Genomic DNA, 23,451 nt, shown 5'->3' on the forward strand with positions numbered 1-23,451 from the left:
TTATGAACGCTGACAAACAATTTGTTTGTTTGACATGGTGGGTTCTTTTTGTGTCAATAAAATGTGTTAAAATGCGAGAAATGGCGGCGGTAACGAGTCACGCAATGACATGGTATGTGGTCCTCCCACAAGGACTCGGCAAACCATGCGTTTCAAATTAGGCTACAGATGCAATAAATTATGATGAACTTCACAGGGTGGTGAATACACGGTATGAGCTTGATGTTCCTTTCCGATAAATGTTGAGGGTCTTATTCTGGCGATATGATCAATGCTTGACTGCCGTTTTGACAAATGAAAACGTTTTCTTATCCATAATCTCATCATGTAACTAGTTTACATGCAGAGCTACCCGCACTGTACTTACTGGATCTGCGAGCTGTTGGCTAGAGATCACGTGCCAAGACCAGAGTAGGCACATTTGCTATTAAAGGCTACAGTTTTTTGTGAAAAAATATCAGTGGAGTTGAACATGTGATGGAAACACATTGAACATTCCATTTTTATTCAGGACATGAAAATGTCAGCGAAAAATACATTTTGTACACACTGCGTCATCTGCAACATGTCAGTTTGGTGGAAACGCCACTATTGGGCAAATTCGCATATTTTCTTTATGCATATTTTTTTTATATTCAGGAACCCAGCCAAAAATGAACCTTAGCAACATCATCATGTGTCATATCTCATTCAGTTATCTTTTCTGACATCTCATGTCAACCTCATATTATGACATGAGATGTCCAGCGTCTACAGAGGTGAGTACATGGTCACTGCTACATTTGTGCACAGAAAAATAAATCAGACTCCTGAGTCTGCACAATAGCCACGGGAAGTAGGGGTGCTGAGGATGCTGCAGCACCCCCTGATAAATTACAATTACCCCCGGATAAACTACCCAAAAACATATTCCCGCAGCCATGGTCCGTAGGTCTGTGAACTCTTGACCTCTGCGTCCTCACTTCTCTCCCCCAGCAGCTTCACATCTGCATTCTTTTCAGGTTTCAAGTATGTGTTATGGTGCAGTAAACCTGGGTTGGCCCATCCACAATCATCACATATCACAAAGGAGTATCTGACAGGGTTATGATTTCGGAGACGCCCCCAGAATACACTGGGAATAGTGAGTTGAATGGAGGTTAGTATGTGTGGAGGTTAGTGTGTTTTGAGCTTTCTGGTATAAAATGGCTGCCATGGCATCCCCCAGCTGGGTGCTAAGTATTGGTAAGGGATAAGGCGAGTCCCCCCCCCATACAATGTAAAGCCTTTTGAGCACCTGGAAAATGTGTTAAGTATAAATCCAACCCAGTCACATTACAACAAGTCAGTCTAGACTCCTGTTGCTCTATGTCAATCTTTCAGCTGTTACTGTAAACACACCTGAGGTCAATGTAAATAGACTAGGCCATAGATTACATTCACAGGGCATCGGGAATGGTGTGCGCCTGTGTACACAGATCTCCAAATTCATTACTGTATATTTACAGTGTTGAAAGCAACAGCTGTGCCCATTGTAAGCAGCCCAAAAAACAAGTTGGATCTTCAATCGAAAAGAGACTCGGCTTGATTTTGTCCCCACACAGCTGTTAGTCTAACATTGATTCCAAAGTTATAAAAAGGTACAGGTTGCACCTGTTGATATTGAGTTTCAGAAATAATTAATGTTACAAGCCCCACACTATTTTAACTGTTGTGAGTCAAGGTGATAATGCAGAGCTCCATTGCAAATACTTTTCAGCGAGTGTAATGACCATAGGCATAACATTGTCATAGGACTGGGCTTCCCCATGACCACAACTGCTAAACCTCTATATTAGCCTACTAACAAACTAAACAAAAAGGAAGAACATGGATAACAGCAACTCAGAAAATAAGGATCTTTGAATTCAAAGCCAAAAAATGCATGTCCACAAAGAGGTATTATTTGCATTAATTCCATGTGTGAAGAATTAGTAGATTACTGTTGTTGATTATTTTCATTTGATGGTGTCCAAAGGCTTTATGTGTGAAGAGCAACAGTAATTACTTTGTCCATCTCCCCTATTTACATTACAAGCATTAGCAAAATGTTTAGTTCACACATTCATGGTAGTCAACTTTATCTCAAACTGCTCAGAAACTACCCTCACTTTGTCTACCTTCTCTATGTCATCAAGTTCAAATACAGTGATGCGTCCTTGCTCAATATAACTTTACAGCTGGCCCCCATGTGGATGACGAGCGCTGTTGATATGCATATCAGACAAGACAGGGAGTGACGGATTCACTGAATAGTGATAGCTCGGGTCCAGTTACCACCAGCCTGACTGACACCGACACACCATAAACAGGACCATAGAGGTATACTACAACACAGGCTCAATGAGTTAGCCAGCGAACTATGATAAACAACCAGAAAAAGCTATAGATTTTCTGGTTCATTAAGATAGCTAAACTTAGATATGTATTATTGATTGAGACTGGGACGAAGGTTCACCTTCCAGCAGGACAATGACCCTAAGCATACTGCTTAAGCAACGCTCGAGTGGTTCAAGGGGAAACATTTAAATGTCTTGGAATGGCCTAGTCAAAGCCCAGACCTCAATCCAACAGAGAATCTGTTGTATGACTTAAAGATTGCTGTATACCAGCAGAACCCATCCAACTTGAAGGAGCTGAAGCAGTTTTGCCTTGAAGAATGGGAAAAAAATCCCAGTGGCTACATGTGCCAAACTTCTAGAGACATACATAGCCTGCCAGAGAATCTGAGTGTGTGAAACTGTGTTAAAACACACCTTTTTAGCTTCGCTTTTCCTTAGGATTCTGTTTTGTCATTCAGTTATTCTTTTGTTTTTATCCTCTTATGTTTGTTGTGTAGTAAATATTTATTTTATTTGTTGTTATTTTCTTCTGTGAAGCACATTGCATTGCAATGTGGGGAGGGAGGGACGTCTAGGCCACCCTTCTCGTGGAATGTTGCTCTCACAGACAACTTACACTAGAAAGTCACAACTTTTCTTGTTTGCAGGGACTGCCCCCCAAAAACCACCAAGTTCAGAATTAGAAACAAACCATAGCATTTATTCACAAGTCAAAACACAAACCGTAATTGAAAAGCAGTCTATAGATGGAAGGGTGTTGTTGGAGAGAAGGGCCTACATTTTCTAAATAACCTGATGAGTCATCTCTTACCTGAAGAGGTTCACGCCACTCTTTTGAGAAACCATATAAATGCATGTAGCGATAAGGTGCATCCTCAAATACTATACCGAACAAAAATATCAAATGCAACATGCAAACAATTTCAAAGATTATACTGAGATACAGTTCATATAAAGTCAATTGAACTAAATTCATTAGGTCCTAATCTATGGATTTCACGACTGAGCAGGGGCGCAACTATGGGTGGGCCTCGGAGGGAATATAGGTCCACCTACTGGGGAGCCAGGCCCAGCCGTTCAAAATGAGTTTTACCCCACAAAAGACATGACCACAATCATGCACAAGGGGGGTCAGTTTGAGGTCCTGCGTGTGTGTGTGTCCATCTAAGCTTGGGAAAAGGGGCGTTCTGGTGTCCTCCTCATGGCAGACAAACAGGGCTGAAGGAAATGTATCAATTCTCAAGGAACGCCACGTAGTCAGTGAGTCTGGCCAGCTGCTGCTCGTTTGGAACCAGCGATACAGGGGGAGGATCTGTTGAAAGAGAGAGAGTGAGTAAGAGGGATTCCTCACAGAGCCAAGTCTTCTACCATGTAGCATCCTCCATCCGTGTGTGTGTGTGTGTGTGTGTGTGTGTGTGTCTCAGAGTTTCCGTTATGAAAATGTGGTGCAGGACATTTGACCAGCAGCATTTCCATTCACCAGACATTTTAGACATTTACCGGAACCATAGGCCTATGCATTGGGTGCGTAACCTAATTAAAGGCATCCACCAACGGTGATCGGGAATGACAGAAATCACATTCAGATTATAGTGAATTCATCTCAACGGAACGTGCAAGTCGAGGATGCAATGACGTGTCTCTTACTTACCGCGCACTTTGTAGATGACAGAATAACTGTTGACATTTACTTTTCCTCAGCCAACAAGACGAGTAACGAAAATCCACTAGCCTAGGCGGTGCGTGAGTTCGGGGAAGCTAATTTTCACCATAAAAATGCGACCGTTTTTTGCAGACTTATGTAAATTAGCCTACTATTCGGAATCTGATGAGTAGAGTGTATAGTCATAATTTAGGCTAATAATATAACTCCAATCACTGTTCGCAAAAAAGATTGTCCAATGCATGGCTGAGCGCATATAGCAGAGAGGCCTAGGCTATAATCAGATGTTTTTTCTTTCTTTGCGCGGGAAAAACTAAGCTTTTTATTTAGACGTATCATTCAATTCTACTACACTTTATAATACTGCAGACATTGGCAGAATCTTTTTTAATTACAGGGTAGCCCACTCTGCTGACACTGACAAACAGATCAATAGAAAACGATGTTGTCCATATAATAGGTAAGACAAATAGAACATGACACTCATCTAAGCTGGAGGAGGAAATTATTGCCCAAAAACAAACTTAAGTGGCACTGACCCGACAATATGTGCAGTGAGCACTCACCAGGGATATGGTCAATGCTCTCCGCTGGTGCCAAACAACATGAACATGACAGAAATGGGCAACAGGTTTCAATGGCATATGGAAGTCTTTATAAAAATAGGCTAATTGCCTCCACTGATATGGTCGGATTTTGCCTAGGCTACTTTGAAGCAAGGTAAAACATGCCTCATAATATGTAGTAAGACTTTCAGGTTTCAAACAATTAAGAAGCTATGCATACGGCCTCTAGCTCATTGCAAAGTGGTGTGACACACCTGCCTTCATTTGCCTATGCATTTAAAAAGCAAATGGGAAGCGTGCTTCAATTTCCAGTTGAGAAATAAAAATAATATGGCGTGGGACAAAAAATATTTATATATTTTAACACAAGATTGCATCTAGCATTGTTGCGCAATGATTGGGCAAATGAAAGCGCTGTCTGGCAGATTTTCTGCTCAAAGGCTCTGTATGCTGATTCAATGTAAGAAAAATTGAGGTGCGAGAGGATTAATCGAGGGGCTGACGGATCAAGTCAGATGAACATATGTGCCACAGATTCTCAGCATGATGCTCTGCTGATTAGAGAAAGGGGGCTGTTACAAGGTCCCGCAAAAATGTTTCCATAAAGAAATGCGTCTCAAACAAGACTGATCAACAAGCCACCCACTGGGCGTGTCGAGAGTTAGGATTGGAGGGAAAAGGGCGGATGTGGTGATGAGAGTTGAGGGGAGGGGGAAGAGGAGGAAAGGGAGTGAACAACGAGCGAGCACAAGAGAGAACTATGGTTACGAAGTGGATGAAAGAGAGCACAAGTGGGGGGGAAGAAATAAAGCATGATGTGTGAGAAATAAAGGGATATCGGATGTTGCTCATTCCTGAACCTGTATTTTAACAGTTACACAGTGACAGAATGTCTCAGGAGGTAGGCCAGGCAAAGGAAACAGAACAGTCATATGGGGATGAAAATGTGCAAAGAAAAACCTATGAGAGGCCACAAATACACGAGAGGGAGAGAGGAGGGGAAAGTAAGGGCGGTGAGGAGGAGTAGAGTCAGTGTCTAAGCCAGCTATGAATGACCTCATAATTCACAGCTCTGGACCGGGTTCTCTCTCACACACACAACACACACACACGGCATATGGTTAAATGGAGCGTATGGGGGAGTGACAGTCTGGTTGGAAAATGCTATCAGCACCAGAAGAGGGCGTGATTGGGCAAAGTCGGGGGAAAAAGGCTCAGGCATGACAAATAGCATACTGACGGGAGAAAAGAGAAGGGCAACAGCGCCACCTACCTGGCTTCTGGGGCATTACCATCCTGGTGGCAGGGTCTGCCTGCCAACCCTGGCTCACCACCCCTGTGGGAGGGAGAAAGTGATAAGAGAGGGTAGGGTTGGGCGGAGAAAAGGAGGGCAAAATAAGCGAAGAGAGGAAAAGGGAAAAGTTAGACACACACTTTTTTCAGGTCTAAACTTGAAAAGTCACATGAGGAGATTAAGGATATGGTATACGACGGTGTTATTGATCCAGTAGCCAGATGGTAGTGAGTATAGATTAGGTTCTGCACCGCTTCTGCTTACCCTTCACGGCTTCCTCCACAGAGTAGCCCACAAAGGCGGCAAAGTCTTCTGCCATGATGGAGGTGTACGCCTGGGCCACCAGGCCATACGCCCTCCGACGAGTGGTCTCTGTGGGAATAAAGATGGGTACACACGTGAGATGTACGCATTTGAGAGGGACCTTTTGTCATTCAAACATACGAAAAAAATCTAATAACACCTCATGTAAACTGCACAACGTGGAGTCCAGCCCCATGGTCAAAAAGTAATATTATTGTACTACTCATGTAGCAGTGCTTATAACAATTTGTCTATACTTGGACTGAGAAATAGCAAGTCAAATAGGCCTACAGTGGAAGGCGGATGTAAGGAAAAGGAGAGCACAAAACAAGGTCAGAGTATGATTTGGTCCCGAGTCAAGAGTGGGTCAACTGCTCCTTATGACGACATTGCAAAACAATTTAGCCTCACAGCTGACGGCAAACCAGACTTTGGCTTACACCTGTGATGGATTTGTATGTTTATTGATGCCCCGACAGCTTCAATGAACAAGCCCAAAGTTATCGCCTTCGCACTTTATAGCCTAGCAACAGTCTGTGTGTACTAACAACCCCCCATCCGCTACAACAGTGTTACCGGTGGTAACATAACAACTGGGACGAGTGGAGACAGCTGCGAGGACGGGCGCAGTGACTGTCCGGGGTTTTTCCCCATTTCTTCTCCCAAAAGAGCCCCCTGTTATCAATGTTACTTAATTTTCTGAACAAATTTGGTATTAACTACCGGAATTTGCCCAGAAATTCAACCGATATCCTTCCAACCACATTATGTAGCCTACTGTATATGGCACAATTAAGAGCCAGAGCATTATCAACTGGTGTGCCCATGTAATATAAATCAAACTTATTATCTGAAAACGTATCTGGTCCTGCCTTTTTAAGTAGACCTACAAAATGCCCAACCCACATGAGGATGTCTTTCTCAGCCATCTACAGTGCATTCGGAAAGTATTCAGACCCCTTAACTTTTTCCACATTTTGTTACGTTACAGATTTCCCCCTCATCAATCTACACACACACACAAATACCCCATAATGACAAAACAAAAACAAGTTCAGAAATGTTTGGAAATGTATAAAAAAATTCTAAACTGAAATATCACATAAGTATTCAGACCCTTTACTTAGTACTTTGTTGAAGCACCTTTGGCAGCAATTACAGTATCACGTCTTCTTAGGTATGGCGCTACAAGCTTGGCACACCTGTATTTGTGGAGTTTCTCCCATTCTTCTTTGCATATTCTCTCAAGTTCTGTCAGGTTGGATGGGGAGCATAGCTGCACCACTATCGGGTTCAAGTCCAGGCTCTGGCAGGGACACTCAGACTTGTCCTGAAGCCACTACTGCGTTATCTTGGCTGTGTGCTGAGGGTCGTTGTCCATAGGGTCGTTGTCCTATTGGAAGGTGAACCTTCGCCCCAGTCTGAGGTTCTGAGCACTCTGGAGCAGGTTTTCATCAAGGATCTTTCGGTACTGTGTTCTGTTCATCTTTCCCTCTACCCTGACTATTCTCCCAGTCCCTGAAAAACATACCCACTACCATGCTGCACCGTAGGGATGGTGTCAGGTTTCCTCCAGACGTGACGCTTGGCATTCAAGCCAAATAGTTCAATCTTGGTTTCATCAGACCAGAGAATCTTGTTACTTTAGGTGCCTTTTGGCAAACTCCAAGCGGGCTGTCATGTGCCTTTTTCTGAGGAGTGGCTTCCGTCTGGCCACTCTACCATAAAGGCCTGATTGGTAGAGTGCTGCAGAGATGGTTGTCCTTCTGGAAGGTTCTCCCATCTCCACAGAGGAACTCTAAAGCATTGTCAGAGTGACCATCGGGTTCTTGGTCACCTCCATGACCAAGGCCCTTCTCCCCCGATTGCTCACTTTGGCCGGGCAGCCAGTCTTGTCGGTTCCAAACTTCTTCCATTTTAGAATGGATGTAGGCCAATGTGTTTATGGGGACCTTCAATGCTGCAGAAATGTTTTGGTACCCTTCCCCAGATCTGTGCCTCGACACAATCCTGTCTTGGAGCTCTACGGATAATTCCTTCGACCTCACGGCTTGGTTTTTGCTCTGGCATGCACTGTCAACTGTAGGACCTTATATAGAGAGATGTGTGCCTTTCCAAATCATGTCCAATCAATTTAATTTACCATAGGTGGACTCCAATCAAGTTGTATAAACATCTCAAGGATGCTGAATGGAAACAGGATGCACCGGAGCTCAATTTCGAGTCTCATAGCAAAGGGTCTGAATACTTATGTAAATAAGGTATGTTTTTATTTTAAATAATTTTGCAAAAAATTCTAAACCTGTTTTCCCTTTGTCATTATGGGATATTGAGTGTAGATGAAATACATTTTAAAAACTATTTCAATCTATTTTTGAATAAGGCTGTAATGTAACAAAATGTAGAAAAAACTCAAGGGGTCTGAATACTTTCCAAATGCACTGCATTTCCTGTGCTTGAGGGGTATAAAATCAATGTCACTTAAATCTCGCTGGATTGATTGCGTTCATTTTATTCTTGCTTGTGCCGGTCGTTTTTCCCTGTTAATGTTACGACCACGGAAACGTTCGTAATGTTAAACACACCCCGGTAATGGCTGAAATGGCCTCAAAGGAATAGATTGTCTTTCTGTTGAATCTATAAGAACGCTTAAGCTTTGTCAGGGATTTAACGCATACACATACCACAAGAAATAGAAGATCACTTTTTATGGGTGTTAATTTTTTTAATAGAGTTGAAATGTTTAGAAATGAGATGCGCTGAAATGAAAGCTACTTTGGAAAATGAGCACTCGGATTATAGTGAAATGTCTGATCTCACAAACAATGTACATTTTTTTTTTTAGATAGGTGTAGCCTCTGCAGAGTCATCAACAACCAGATTTTTTCAGTTTTCATGGGAAATGAAAAGAGCCTGTGACAAAAACTTCCGCTTTTGGACGTTAACGAGGCGACACTCCATCTTAAATCCTCCACATTTACGGGATTGGTTGAACAGTGCAGAAGTTAACTTTTGCCGACAGTTTTTTCCTTCTCGTCAAGACCAGTAGGTAGGGGATCTAGTTACAGGCATTTCTTTTAAGCCTGCTATGTTATCGTTAAGATACAGTGCCTTCAGAAAATATTCACACCCATAGACTTTTTCCACATTTTGTTGCGTTACAGCCTGGTTTTAAAATGGATTAAATGTAGATTTGTGGGCATCGGCCTACACACAATACCCCATAATGTCAAAGTGGAATTAAGTTTAGAAATTTGTACTAATTAATAAAAAATTTAAAGCTGAATTGTCTTGAGTCAATAAGTATTCAACGCCTTGGTTATGGCAAGCCTAAATACGTTCAGAAGTAAAAACCTGCTTAACAACAAGTCACATAATAAGTTGCATGGACTAATAATAGTGTTTAACATTTTCTTATGACTACCTCATCTCTGTACCTCACACATACAGATAATTGTATGGTCCCTCAGTCAAACACAGATTCAACCACAAAGACCAGGGAGGTTTTCCAATGCCTTGCAAAGGGCACCCATTGACGTGAATATCCCTTTGAGTATGGTGAAGTTATTTGACTTTGGATGGTGTATCAATACACCCAGTCCCTACAAAGGCGTCCTTCCTAAGTTAGTGGCCGGAGAGGAAGGAAATCGCTCAGAGATTTCACAATGAGGCCAATGGTGACTTTAAAACAGTTACAGAGTTTAATGGCTGAGATAGGAGAAAATTGAGGATGGATCAACCTTGTAGTTACTCCACAATACTAACCTAATTGAACAGAGTGAAAAGAAGGAAGCCTGTACAGAATAAAAATATTCTAAAACATGCATCCTGTTTGCAACAAGGCACTAAAAGTAATACCACAAAAAAATGTGGCAAAGCAATTAACTTTTTGTCTTGAATACAAAAAGTGGAATGTTTTGGGGTAAATTCAATACAACACATTACTGAGTACCACTCTCCATATTTTCAAGCACAGTGGTGGCTGCATCATGTCATGGGTATGCTTGTAATCATTAAGGACTGGAGTTTTTCAAGATAAAAATATAAACCAAATGGATCTAAGCACAGGCAAAATCCTAGCTGAGTTAGTTGACTTAAATCTATTTAAAAATCTATGGCAAGACCTGAAAATGGTTGTCTAGCAATGATAAAACAATTTGCCAGAGCTTGAAAAATGTGAAAATAATCAAATGTGCAAATGTTGCACAAGCCAGGTGTCGACAACTCTTAAGAGACATACCCTGAAAGACAGACAGCTGTAATCGCTGCCAAAGGTGCTTCTACAAAGTTGTGACTCAGGGTTGTGAATGAGATTGTGTATTTCTGCATTAAAAAAGATAAATTAGCAAAAAAAATATGTTGCTAATGTTTTCACTTATGGGTATTGTGTGTAGATGGGTGAAAAATATATATATTTATTCAAATTAGGCACATCATTTTCTGTATTTGAACAAAATATTTTTAGATTTTCTGATACCATTAGTATGCATACAAGTGCATTCTAAGAAAAAAGTGAATTTTGACAATAAATGTAAGAATGGAATTCCCACCAAAATCCCTGAACTAATTATTTGTCTGCCCCAGTAAAATGTTTGTGCTCTAATTCAGTTGATATATAAAGTTTGGAGTGTCTTCATCCATTGTCTAACTGTTGCATTTATTAGAATTGTTCTTAAAACCTTTTAACAATGTTGATGACCGTTGCTAGCACCACTGATAAAATATTACAACTCATTCTAAAGGAATTTCGAGACTACAAGAACAGATGGCAGAAGCCATTGAACCAGCTGACTGGCAGGGTACTATCCAAAGATGACTAGTCATGTGGGCCGGCCCCTCCAAATGCCTCCTCTTCAGAAAGGAGTTGGTAGTTGCTGAGCGAGGGGGATGGTACTTAATGGAGGAGAAACAGGACCCCCACCTGACCTTCACTGACACTCTATTCCAGGGCCTCTGTCATTTCTCAACATCTTAACTTTTAAAAATAGCCCCCCCCCCCCCCCCCCAATCTTCACCAGCAAAGGCTTGCCACTGAGGACTTAGCAAGGGCTTTTATTTTTATATGCTGGCACATGCCAAGTGAGAGTAACAACATATTGGGACAACGCCCAAATTATAGTTATCTTGCAAAACCATTATGTTTTGAACTTCAAACTGATTTGCCTGGTATGCATGTGTGTTTCTCTGTACCTTGAATAAAGGAGGAATGAAAAGCAATCTTGAAATAATCGGAATCTGATAAAAACAAAGAAATAACTGCTTGTTTATTTCAGGTTGCGACGAAAACAGATCTGTCGAAATATTCTGTTGCCAGTTGAGGGCACGCAATCAATTCAAGCATTTATCCGTTTGATACAACCACAGGCATTCTAGATGCAGATGAGAAATCACAAATCAAAACTTTATTCCCATCTCAATCTCTACACCTGATAAAGTCTTCAAGTGTAAACAACCAGAGTGTATTCAACCTAAAGTACATAAATAGATCTGAATAAATCTGATATGGAAATACAAAAGTATAAAAAAAAAACTATAGTTTACAAAATGGCAAAGTTTAAGAGTACAAAAACCTAAATATTGCACTCAAACTGGGGTAAGCCATTGTGTATTCAAGTCAATCCACTACTTACGAAAACATTCTGACTCAACCAACTTCTTCCTTCCTTCCTTCCTTCCTTCCTTCCTTCCTTCCTTCCTCCTAAATTATCTTAATATCTCTGAAACTAAAGTCCCTGCCATGAACATTCAGGTTTAAGAACCTTCAAAAGTAGTAAATAGTTAATTTGTTCAGTTCGTATATTTTCAAGTTTCATCACTCCTCCTCCTCTTCGTCCCCTTCCGCATCCTCAAACTCGTCATCGTCAACCATTCCAAAGTCCATCTTGGCCAGGACGACCTCCACATGCTCCGTGGACAGTGTGAAGTGGTCCATCTTCTCGAAGCCTGGCTCGGGCCTCTCCTCGCCCAGGGAGCTCTTGGCGGTGTCCTTAGTCTGTATAATCAGGCCCTTGGAGGCCAGCAGGAACTCGGCAGCACCGCTCTGCTCCAGGGCCTGAACCGCCGTGTCAGTCAGCTCTGAGCCTGCCTGCAGTCGCTCGCCATAGCGCTGGGCCAGCGCCCGCAATGCTGTCACCTTCTCGTCCTGCTCCTTGCCGATCTGTTCCAGCAGCATGCCCTTACGCTCCTCCAGTACAGCGTAGAGCAGGTCGAAGCGCTCACCTAAGCTTTGCTTGGCGCGCTGTGCATTGTCCTGCACCGCCCGGCAGGCGTCCTCCATCTGATTGAGTAGGGCCTGAAGGCGCCCATTGCCCGCCACCAGGGCGTCGATGGCGTTGCTAAGCTCGCCCTTCTGCACCTGGTAGACACTGGCCAGCGGCGACACCTCACAGTCCTTGTGCTGGCCAAACACCTTGCACATGGAGCAGGTGGGCATCTGGCAGGTAACGCAGTAGATGTTGATCTTTTCCTCTTCGTGCTCCTGGCACATGGGTTCCTTAGAGTCCTTGGGCTTCAATGGAGTCTCTGTGCTGTCTCCGCTGCCACTACCCCCGCCGCCCTCCTGCTGTTGCTTGTAGATGTCGATGATGTTCTCCACCAGCAGGTTGCGTTGAAGGCCGTGCACGCCGTGGCGGTCCAGGACCACCTCGAAGCGGCAGGTGGGGCAGCGGAAGACACCGCCCGAGAAGCGGTAGGGATTGCGTGAGTCGTAGAGGTCGCTGGCACAGCCACGGCACAGGTTGTGCTGGCAGGGCAGGATGACCACGGGCTTAGTAAACATCTCCAGGCAGATGGGGCAGCTCAGCTGCTTCTCCAGGCTCTCCATGGGGCTTGGTGGACGCACCACCGAGCCTGTCCTCTGGACGTCCATGCTGAAATAGGCTTCTCCTTAATGTTGGCCTAGAAAAGATGAGTCTCTTTTTGGACACAGCCTTCTCAAACTTCACAGTGGGTCTTGGACGACTGCTTCTTCTCCTATAGGCTTTAACAAGCCAGTAACTATGGAGGCTGGGGGCTGAACCTTTCTCTTTGGTAGCTGCTTCAGTGTCCGCTGAAGTGCTGACATCTGTTCTGACTGGGGAATAGCAGCCCTGTCCTTTATACCAGCCTGCGACACCCGATATCTCCCACCAACCAGGGAACACATTCCTCCCTGCTTGTTTGCCAGACTCTTTTCTGAGAAAATGGCCCCCACCCACTGGCTGCTGCATGTGTCATATGTTACACAAGGAGCGAGATCCCCTCCCGCAGTGACAGAAATCTGACCGGGCCAGGAGTACATTCAGCAGTGATAAAGCCCCCCATGTGACTGTCCCAGAGCAGTCGCACCTGAGGGAGGTTTCCTTAAGGGTAAACAGCATTCCTTGTCACGTCAACACACCCCTGACTTTGTTTACGACAAGCTGGTTTTCCAGGAATATTACGACAAAGCCAACATAGGCTTCATAAAGCTGACCACCTTTCTCGCTGGCGTAGCCTACTTATAGACTCTGGTCATATCAGAGCACTTCAGTAGATTAAATAAATCTCTTAGCGAGCATTCACAACACCACCCTCTGTGGCAGACCCCCTAACCCACTGTTTGATGTTTCATGCTCATGACACGCATTGCACCATCATCCTATAAATATGCAAAAAAATATCTATATTATTTCTCACGACATACTTTTTTTGCCCCTTCTACATATGCCCACTGAATGGTGTTTTGAATCCAACATCTTACGCGATAAACTGCCCCAACAAAACAAGCAGAATAAAATACCTCCCGGTGACATTAATTTTGATTTATTGCCGTTATATTACACAAGCGGTCAGCTATAGGTTAAACCCCAGATCGTGGAAATGAAGATGGTCTTGAGTAACTCTAAATGTGTAGCACATTCTGTGACGTTGAAAACTTATCAAAATAAAGAACAGTGAGCACCAGGCATGAGCTATTCTTAACCTTGCCGCATGAGTGACTTCATGTATGGGTCTACCAGGGTCCAAAAGTTAGAGGTGGTTACACGTGGGGAGTGTGAGCAGTGAAGGTCATAAGTGTTTCCATATGACACTCCTATCTGCAGAGGCAGGAGCTTACTGATGGATATTTTAGTGTCATTTAAGAAGACGCCGTCTCATCTGTCCATTTCATAACCTTGTGACAATACCTTTGTAATAAACTCATCTAGATTGACTACTGTCATTTCGAGAATCAAGAAAAATTATATTTTTTGAACAATTGTGGTAGGCTAAATGGTGTGATGCTGCGTATGGTTTAAAGGGCTAGATTAAACAAGGTGAACTGTATCATATCATGCTGTGCATCAATGGGACAATTTGTTCTTGTTCTTATAGAGCCTATTCATTTTCAATGAGGTATTACAAAAACTTAACTTCTTTCAGCTAGGGGGCAGAATTTTTATGTTTGGAAAAAATAACGTTCCCAAGGTAAACGGACTATTTCTCAGGTCCAGATGCTAGAATATGCATATAATTGACAGATTAGGATAGAAAACACTTCAAAGTTTCCAAAACTGTCAAAATATTGTCTGTGAGTATAACAAAACCTGAGGAAATCCAACCCGGAAGTGCCTTTTATTTGGAAAAATCCCTGTTCCGTTGCCTGCCCCGCCTCAATTTAAAGGGGTATCAACCAGATTCCTTTTCCAATGGCTTCCTCAGGATGTGACCAGGCTTTAGACATAGTTTCAAGCTTTTATTTTGAAAAATGAGCGAGATTTTTCAAAACGCGTCAGGTGTCCTTTGATTAGTTCCTGCGCGCGAGAGATGTAGCTCGACATTTTCTTTCTCTGTAGTATTGAATAGGTTACCGTCCAGTTTAAATATTATCGATTATGTATGTTAAAATCAACCTGAGGATTGATTATAAAAAACGTTTGACATGTTTCTATGAACATTACGGATACTTTTTGGAATTTGTCTGCCTTTCAGGACCGGAACGAGACTGTGGTTTTCTGAACATAAAACTAATCTTTATCGAACAAAAATAACATTTATTGTGTAACTGGGAGTCTCGTGAGTGCAAACATCCGAAGACTATCAAAGGTAAGCGATTAATTTTATTGCTTTTCTGACTTCCGTGACCAAGCTAATTTGAGGCTAGCTGTTCTTACTGTTTTGTCTAGTGATTGACAAACGCTTGGATTGCTTTCGCTGTAAAGCATATTTTCTAAATCTGATATGATAGGTGGATTAACAACAAGCTAAGATGTCTTTTGGTATATTTCACTTGTGATTTCATGATAAATATTTTTTGTATTTTTTTGTGAATTTGGCGCTCTGCAATTCAGCTGTTGTTTACGAAAATGATCCCGCTAAAGAGATCCGTGCGGCAAGAAGTTAAAGATGGAATCCGCAGTATTGGGAAACAGCTCCACTGTCCGCTTGACAAAGAAGAGCTGGGGAGCATTACGCATCGTAAATATACATATGCTGCTGTTCTTTCACGTGTGCAATATTGGGAGAAAAAACTGTTGTTTGCGGTAACTTTTTTGTTATTCTTATAGAGCAAATGGACATGGCAGTTTCACCATTCAGGATTCCAACTTTAAGCTCCCTTATGTTTGCCCCCTATTACCACTTCACAGCTGGGAGACAATGTAGGCCTATGTAGGATGCAAGTGGCACCCTCTTATTTATTTAACTAGGCAAGTGAGTTAAGAACAAATTCTTATTTACAATGACGGCCTGCCTTGTTCAGGTGCAGAATGACAGATTTTTACCTCGTCAGCTCAGGGATTTGATCCGGTGAACATTTCGGTTACTGGCCCAACTCTCTAACCACTAGGCTACCTGCCACCCCTTTTGATCATCAAGAACCCTCAATAGGCAGCAGACTACAATGTAAGATTGTAAAAGGTCCGATCTTTACGAGTCGCACACACATACATACAGTTGAAGTCGGAAGTTTACATACCACTCCACTAATTTCCTGTTAACAAACTATAGTTTTGGCAAGTCGGTTAGGACATCTACTTTGTGCATGACACAAGGAACTTTTCCAACAACTGTATACAGTTTATTTGCGAAAAGTGCAAATCAATCCCAGAACAACAGCAAAGGACCTTGTGAAGATGCTGGAGGAAACAAGTACAAAAGTATCTATATCCACAGTAAAACGAGTCCTATATCGACATAACCTGAAAGGCCGCTCAGCAAGGAAGAAGCCACTGCTCAGAAACCGCCATCGAAAAGCCAGACTACAGTTTGCAACTGCACATGGGGACAAAGATTGTACATTTTGGAGAAAAGTCCTCTGGTCTGAAGACAAAATAGAACTGTTTGGCCATAATGACCATCGTTATGTTTGGAGGAAAAAGGGGGAGGCTTGCAAGCCAAAGAACACCATCCCAACCGTGAAGCACGGGGATGGCAGCATCATGTTGAGGGGATGTTTTGCTGCAGGAGGGACTGGTGCACTTCACAAAATAGATGGCATCGTGAGGGAGGAAAATTATGTGGATATATTGAAGCAACATCAGTCAGGAAGTTAAAGCTTGGTCGCAAATGGGTCTTACAAATGGACAATGACCCCAGCATACTTGCAAAATGGCTTAAGGACAACAAAGTCAAGGTATTGGAGTGGCATCATTCCTATAGAAAATTTGTGGGCAGACCTGAAAAAGCGTGGGTGAGGAAGGAGGCCTACAAACCTGACTCAGTTACACCAGCTCTGTCAGGAGGAATGGGCCAGAATTCACCCAACTTATTGTGGGAAGCTTGTGGAAGGCTACCCAAAACGTTTGACCCAAGTTAAACAATTTAAAGGCAACGCTACCAAATACTAATTGAGTGTATGTAAACTTCTGACACACTGGGAATGTGATGAAATAAAACATTCTCTACTATTATTCTGACATTTCACATTATTAAAATAAAGTGGTGATCCTAACTGACCTAAAACAGGGAATTTTTACTAGGATTAAATGTCAGGAATTGTGAAAAACTGAGTTTAAATGTATTTGGATAAACTTCCGACTTCAACTGTAAACATTGCAAAATGTGCTATATAACAAGTGTGGGGCCACTAGTTTCATAATTTAAGTAAGAATACAAATTCTTACATCAACTACCCAACACATTTAATCCTGCTACAAATTGTCCAAAGCTAATTCTAACATGAAAAACATGGAGCTGCTGATTGTGTGAACATCTAACAAATCTATCCTTATCCAATGTATTTCTTCTTGTCTAGCCTCGGGTTTAGGCTATGAATATAGTAAATTGGTGAGAGACAAAGCCTAAGCAAGAGTTCAGTCTGTCTCAACAGGTCAATACAGTGAGCCTCAAACAAATCTGCAGTCAATCACTCACTGTGTAACATTACTCTGGACTGTATTCAATAACACCCAGTAAAAGTCTATAGAATATGTTTTTCTCACCAGAAGACATACAAAAACAAAACAGCATGCATATTCTAAGATCCCCTGCAGGACTAATGTTATATTTGAAAACCTGGACCACAGATGTGTGTAGGATGTTTTTTAAGTGCAAGCCATCATTCAGGTCAGGTGTGTGCAATTGGTAACAGAAAAGTGCACGGCCGTGACAGTACCTCGCAGGGCCTCCATGACTGGCAGGATGTTCTCAGACCACTGGTGAGCTGCGATGGCCGAGTAGATCCCGGGGAAGTCTCGCTGCCATATACGCTGACCCACGGCCCACACGGCCGTCAGTTCTAGGTTTGCCTGCACACATGTTTCAACCCAATTCACTGACATTACTATACATTGGAGCCTAGACTATAATGAATGACATGCAGGCTAGGAATCTTGTTGCTAGTGACACATTGGATACACTCATTCTCATGTGTTGAATTAATTCAGCGTGCAGGGCAGGTCCCACTTGTCTACCATCATTTTTAACGTGTGAAATTATATGATGAGTACCTTTTCAATAGTTACCGGGTTCCCAGTAGAGCTTTAACATTTTTGTCTAACAACTAGGGATGTTAACGGATAACCGTTTAAATCGGTTAGCCGCTGAAAATACATTTGATTGGTCATGCTCATCAGTCTATAGGTTAAATTGCATAATTTAGTAATTAAATTAGCACATGTGTATATTCATTAGTTGTCATGTAGATTATCCCACCGGCACAGCATAGAGCCCAGTTTTAGGAGTGGAATGGCCTATTACGGGTAGGCAACCCTGTTCCTGGAGTGCCGCAGGATTTTTTAGTTCCAACACTAGGCACCACACCTGACCAACTGAATGAATTGATCAGTACAGCGATTGCCTAAATTCAACACACCTGGTCTTCCTGCAGCACTCTAGGACCAGGGCTGCCTGGCCTATCACCTGTCAGACAGTGTAGCTCTTTAAAAATCTGTAGTGAAGCATGTGCTTTTATAAGCCCAGCCATTGCACAACAAATAACAATTCTAAATGCAATTGCATGTTAACTGTTTTGATGGCCACGATTAAGAGCTACTATTTTAAATTCTCAAACTCAACTCGTAATTTAAAGAGTCCCTCCCATTCGAGTGCATAGGCTAGTCAACAATAGGCAGGCTCTCATCGCGTCACCCACCACTTTTCAATGTGAGCTTGAGGCAGTATAATTGTTTGAAATCTGAAAGTTTTGCTTTGATTAAAATAATGAGGCACGTCTTACCTTGCTTCAAAACTTGGGAGGTAATTATTTAATAAAGACTTAATATCATTAACCAGCATTTTTCTCCTGTTCTATTGGTTTTCATATCAACTTTCCTTCGTTGTCCAGAAGCCAAAGCCACAATCCTAGTCATATTAGCAACCCATCCTAGTTGTTGCTATTAGATTACCCTCTTTCTATGTTTGAGATTCACCTCTGTCACATACGGAACCACTCGCATTTGGTGCCCTGTTTAGGAACGGTGTTTTCACATTAATTGCATTTTGGAAAATGTTTGAAAATGGGGTTTTATTAACTGTTTCATTACAGAAGTTGCATGTTCAATAATAGGCGTTTAGCCTTTTAACTAAGACAATAGGCTTGCTATAGCATCCTTCACTCATGCTGTCAAACATACCGTTGTAAAACTGACCATCCTACCGATCCTCGACTTCGGCGATGTCATTTACAAAATAGCCTCCAATACCCTACTCAATAAATTGGATGCAGTCTATCACAGTGCCATCCGTTTTGTCACCAAAGCCCCATATACTACCCACCGCTGCGACCTGTACGCTCTCGTTGGCTGGCCCTCGCTTCATACTTGTCGCCAAACCCCACTGGCTCCAGGTCATCTACAAGATCCTGCTAGGTAGTCCCCCCTTATCTCAGCTCGCTGGTCACCATAGCAGCACCCACCTGTAGCACGCGCTCCAGCAGGTATATCTCTCTGGTCACCCCCAAAACCAATTCTTCCTTTGGCTGCCTCTCCTTCCAGTTCTCTGCTGCCAATGACTGGAATGAACTACAAAAATCTCTGAAACTGGAAACACTTATCTCCCTCACTAGCTTTAAGCACCAGCTGTCAGAGCAGCTCACAGATTACTGCACCTGTACATAGCCCATCTATAATTTAGCCCAAACAACTACCTCTCCCCCTACTGTATTTATTTAGCTCCTTTGCCCCACATTATTTATATCTTTATTTTGCACATTCTTCCACTGCAAATCTACCATTCCAGTGTTTTACTTGCTATATTTTATTTACTTCGCCACCATGGCCTTTTTTTTGCCTTTACCTCCCTTACCTCATTTGCTCACATTGTATACAGTGATCCCTCGCCACTTCGCGGTTCACTTATCGCGGATTCGCTATTTCGCGGATTTTCATAATGCATTTTTTTTTTTTTTTTGGTGCATTGTGCTCTGCATTCTGATTCGCTAAAAACTCACTCCCGCTTCTTGTATCAAAACATGCTACGAATTGTGCTATCATTTTGTCGTCTCGTGCAGTTATGTGTACGTACATAAAACAGCTTGGCAAATTTACATTAAGTTGGCCAAATTATCTTGTAATTTCGAACATCTCCTAAACCCATAATGTCGACGAAACGGCCTACACGTGAGTCACTGTATTTGTATACATGTAATAGTTGCTAATTGTAAAAAAAAAAAAAAATTCTATTTCGCGGATTTCACTTATCGCGGGTCATTTTCGGAACGTAACCCCCGCGATAAACGAGGGATTACTGTATACTTATTTTTTTCTACTGTATTATTGACTGTATGTTTTACTCCATGTGTAACTCTGTGTTGTATGTGTCAAACTGCTTTGCTTTATCTTGGCCAGGTCACAGTTGTAAATGAGAACTTGTTCTCAACTTGCCTACCTGGTTAAATAAAGGTGAAATAAAATAAATTAAATTGTTGCATGTTTCCATTAAGCTCTTAAAATGTCTTGTGTGCATGCATTATATTTTGTTGGTCAGACATTTGACTGTTTGGAGAGAGAAAATCTATTTGTTGTCCGGTTAATGAGGGTCGGTCAGTCGGCAGCAAAATTGACCCGAAATGTGCATACCTACTAACAAAAAGACACTTTTGACACTAAGACATTTACAGCTATCTAGTATCTAGTATGAGAAATCTATCTAGTATCTAGTATGAGAAATTCTAACCCTTCTCACCGATTTAATGGCTTGAGGAATTCGCTTCCACAAGTACCTTGCATTATTCCTGTAAAAAGAGAAAAAGTCACCTGACAATTAATTACAATCATGTCTCAGTGGGCAGAAAATCTTATCTTTAGAAGGGCTTTTGGAAAGGCATAGCCTGACTTGCATGTCATTGTGCAGTAGATAGAGCACCAACAGCTGGGCATACACTTGAGGGGTAGCAATCCCACCTGGAGCCTGGCAATAAAAAGAGCATGAATTAGTCAATGCCTATAGTCAGACCATTCAAGCCAATTACTCATGAAGTTCCAAATTTGGTAGCACCCTCATGACTTAGGATAGCCCAAAAATGGAGTAAAGGAGCATACGTTAATTCATACAGTCCAAGGACCTTACATGTTCTGTTTAAAGGCGAATTGGCTCGAAGTCAAAACAGCCAAATACTCCATCTAATCCTGAATCGATTCTCAATTGCGGTACGGTTCTAGAATCAAATCCCTCTACTTTTCATATCAAATCAAATGTCACAAATGCAAAATACACACTTACTGTATATTGTTAAAACAGTTGCAGCCGACAATATATTTCAGTGACAACATGTTTGGGGCATCAGTCTTCCATTTACACACAGGTGTTAGGAGACGCAGATGGCTAATTAGCACAAGTAGTCAACTGTCTTCAGTCTGTTTTCCGTAAACACGCACTGTAACATGGAGATATGGCCAAGTTGGAAACATGGAGATATGGCATTACCATGCAGTGGTAAAAAAGATCATAAAAGTTCACATGGGAGGAACCATACAGAGGCCACATTATCACTATTGTGTAGTTAGAGATGAGAAGACACCGGCTGAACGACTGGAAATGTGTCTCAGGTAAGAATGACACTGGGACAATTCATCATTTCTACATTTGGGTATTGCGCCCTAACAGAATGGCTTGCAAAATGAATATGCGCAGAACTGTTCTGTGCATCATTTTGCATGCCATCATGCAGGACCAGCTACTGATTTTAAATCAGTAATCTATATGGGAACAACCAGTTAAGTGTATTGATGATGCTAAAGATGGGAGACAGAACAGGAACAAACTAGATTAATTGTTATAATGCGCCATTGTGTGAGTCAGGCTGCTGGTAGGTCTGCCCACCTATGAAACCAGTAGGTCGATAGGAGAATAACTTTTCTGTTCTAATTATAAGCTTTGGTCGAACAGGGCGAAAATGATCTTCTCCATGCAAACTCCCAAGTGACGCTCCCGAGTTGCGAAGCGGTCTAAGGCAGTGCTTGGGGCGTCACTACAGACCCTGGTTCGATCCCGGGCTGTATCACAATCGGCCGTGATCGAGAGTACCATATTGCGGCGCACAATTGGCCCAGCGTCATCCGGGTTAGGCCGCCATTGTAAAATAAGAATTTGTTCTAAACTGACTTGCCTAGTTAAAGGTAATATATATATATATATATATATATATATATATATATATATATATATATATATATATATATATATATATTCTGCAGCCTTGCGAAGCACATGTATCAAATAAGGAAAATGCGGGCTAGATATATGGCAAAACGCATTTGTATCCGGTGGACATCTGGCATTAATGTTCCAGTGTCAAGCTAAGAATGTAGCCTTTAAAGCCACTAGTCTGAATTAGGTATGTACCAAAGAGTAGCATACATTTAGAAGCTTAGTTTAAAACCTTGTCTGTGCATACCATCAAAGAGTAGGCCACCAACACAAAACGTACGGTTAAACAACGGACCAAATGCAAGCACTAGCCAACTGACGTACGGGTAACAAGGTACTTTACGCACAACTCATTCAATGAACTGCGTTAGTCAGTTTCATGTCATGAGCTAGCTAGTTAGATGTGTTGTTTGCCAACTAACGCTAGTGTGTCTGTGTGTGAACTTAACAGCCAACTACACCAAACGTAAACAACGGAGCAAAAGCACTAACGTTAGCTATACGTTTAGCAACATCATAACTAGCTAAGTTAGCAAACTACGGTCGTGTAGCTAGCTACTTTCACTCACAGCTCCTGCAGCGTTAGCTTTGTTCAACTTAACCGTAACGTTATGATCTAGCTAGCTAGACATGTTGTGTTCGCTGACGTTACCTAGTTAGTGTGTGTGGATGGGTAACTTAGCTAGCTACAACACAAACCAAAGCGATTATCTTCGAACACCGACATTTAAATTATACAAGTTTGAAGAAATACATAACTACCTCAAGCTCCTGTGTTTCGCACTGCTCTAAAAGTTTATCATAATTTTCACCCATTATCACTGCGGCAGGCATTTTGTTGCTGCCCAGATCAGTCATTCGACCAGATACTGGGTTTCCAATTGCACTTGTAGTTACCACAGCCACAAAGTCCAATTGGCTTGGTATTTAAAACATTTATACAAACATTTTCTTCTTGGTATTCATTTAAGGTTAGGGGCACGGTTTGCAGTGTGATTATGGTTAAAATCACATTTTAAGATGAAAAATTGTAGAAATAGGCGGGGTTTGTGACAGTGTGGCTGTGGTAACTAGTGAAGACCCAGATACCGGGTATTTCTTCTTTCAATTTGTATTGGTTGATCGCAACCAAGTGAAAGCTGCATACACCGCAACCTACTGTATTGGAGTGCTAGGCCCCTATTAATCTATTTCTCTTATCTAGCCGTGTTTCCTCCTACTGTTCTAGAAAATAAAAAT

At 42.1% G+C, this 23,451-nt stretch overlaps 2 protein-coding genes across 4 annotated transcripts; both read right to left on the reverse strand.

Moving 5' to 3' along the window:
• Positions 1–3,039: 3,039 nt before the first annotated feature.
• On the reverse strand, positions 3,040–23,088 carry LOC120064489 (COP9 signalosome complex subunit 8). Of its 3 annotated transcripts, XM_039015102.1 has the most exons (8): positions 22,975–23,055; positions 21,286–21,439; positions 20,899–20,973; positions 20,749–20,797; positions 17,741–17,873; positions 6,148–6,255; positions 5,863–5,925; positions 3,040–3,672 (listed from the first exon to the last, which is right to left on the reverse strand). In XM_039015102.1, exons 2-8 carry the CDS (start codon positions 21,333–21,335, stop codon positions 3,593–3,595), a joined length of 558 nt encoding a protein of 185 aa, XP_038871030.1. In that variant the 5' UTR covers positions 21,336–21,439; positions 22,975–23,055; the 3' UTR covers positions 3,040–3,592. The 3 variants fall into 3 exon arrangements, with proteins under 3 accessions (XP_038871030.1, XP_038871029.1, XP_038871031.1); XM_039015101.1 differs by lacking the exon at positions 21,286–21,439 and having other exon boundaries at positions 20,903–20,973; positions 22,975–23,088; XM_039015103.1 differs by lacking the exon at positions 22,975–23,055 and having other exon boundaries at positions 20,903–20,973; positions 21,286–21,289.
• Positions 11,891–13,933, reverse strand: LOC120064488 (E3 ubiquitin-protein ligase TRIM63-like). The gene has a single exon (XM_039015100.1). It carries the CDS (start codon positions 13,052–13,054, stop codon positions 11,999–12,001), a length of 1,056 nt encoding a protein of 351 aa, XP_038871028.1. The 5' UTR covers positions 13,055–13,933; the 3' UTR covers positions 11,891–11,998.
• Positions 23,089–23,451: the final 363 nt, after the last annotated feature.

The sequence above is a fragment of the Salvelinus namaycush genome, chromosome 19 (assembly GCF_016432855.1).
Source record: "Salvelinus namaycush isolate Seneca chromosome 19, SaNama_1.0, whole genome shotgun sequence".
Taxonomy (NCBI): domain Eukaryota; kingdom Metazoa; phylum Chordata; class Actinopteri; order Salmoniformes; family Salmonidae; genus Salvelinus; species Salvelinus namaycush.

Excerpts from the sequence above, each read along its gene's own strand:
- LOC120064488 (XM_039015100.1), bottom strand. The coding sequence starts at position 13,054 with ATGGACGTCCAGAGGACAGGCTCGGTGGTGCGTCCACCAAGCCCCATG.
- LOC120064489 (XM_039015101.1), bottom strand. The coding sequence starts at position 23,070 with ATGACTGATCTGGGCAGCAACAAAATGCCTGCCGCAGTGATAATGGGT. Across the intron at positions 20,974-22,974 it reads GCGAAACACAGGAGCTTGAG|GCTCCAGGTGGGATTGCTAC; the intron begins GTAGTTATGTAT and ends TTTTATTGCCAG. Across the intron at positions 3,673-5,862 it reads GGTAATGCCCCAGAAGCCAG|ATCCTCCCCCTGTATCGCTG; the intron begins GTAGGTGGCGCT and ends CTCTTTCAACAG.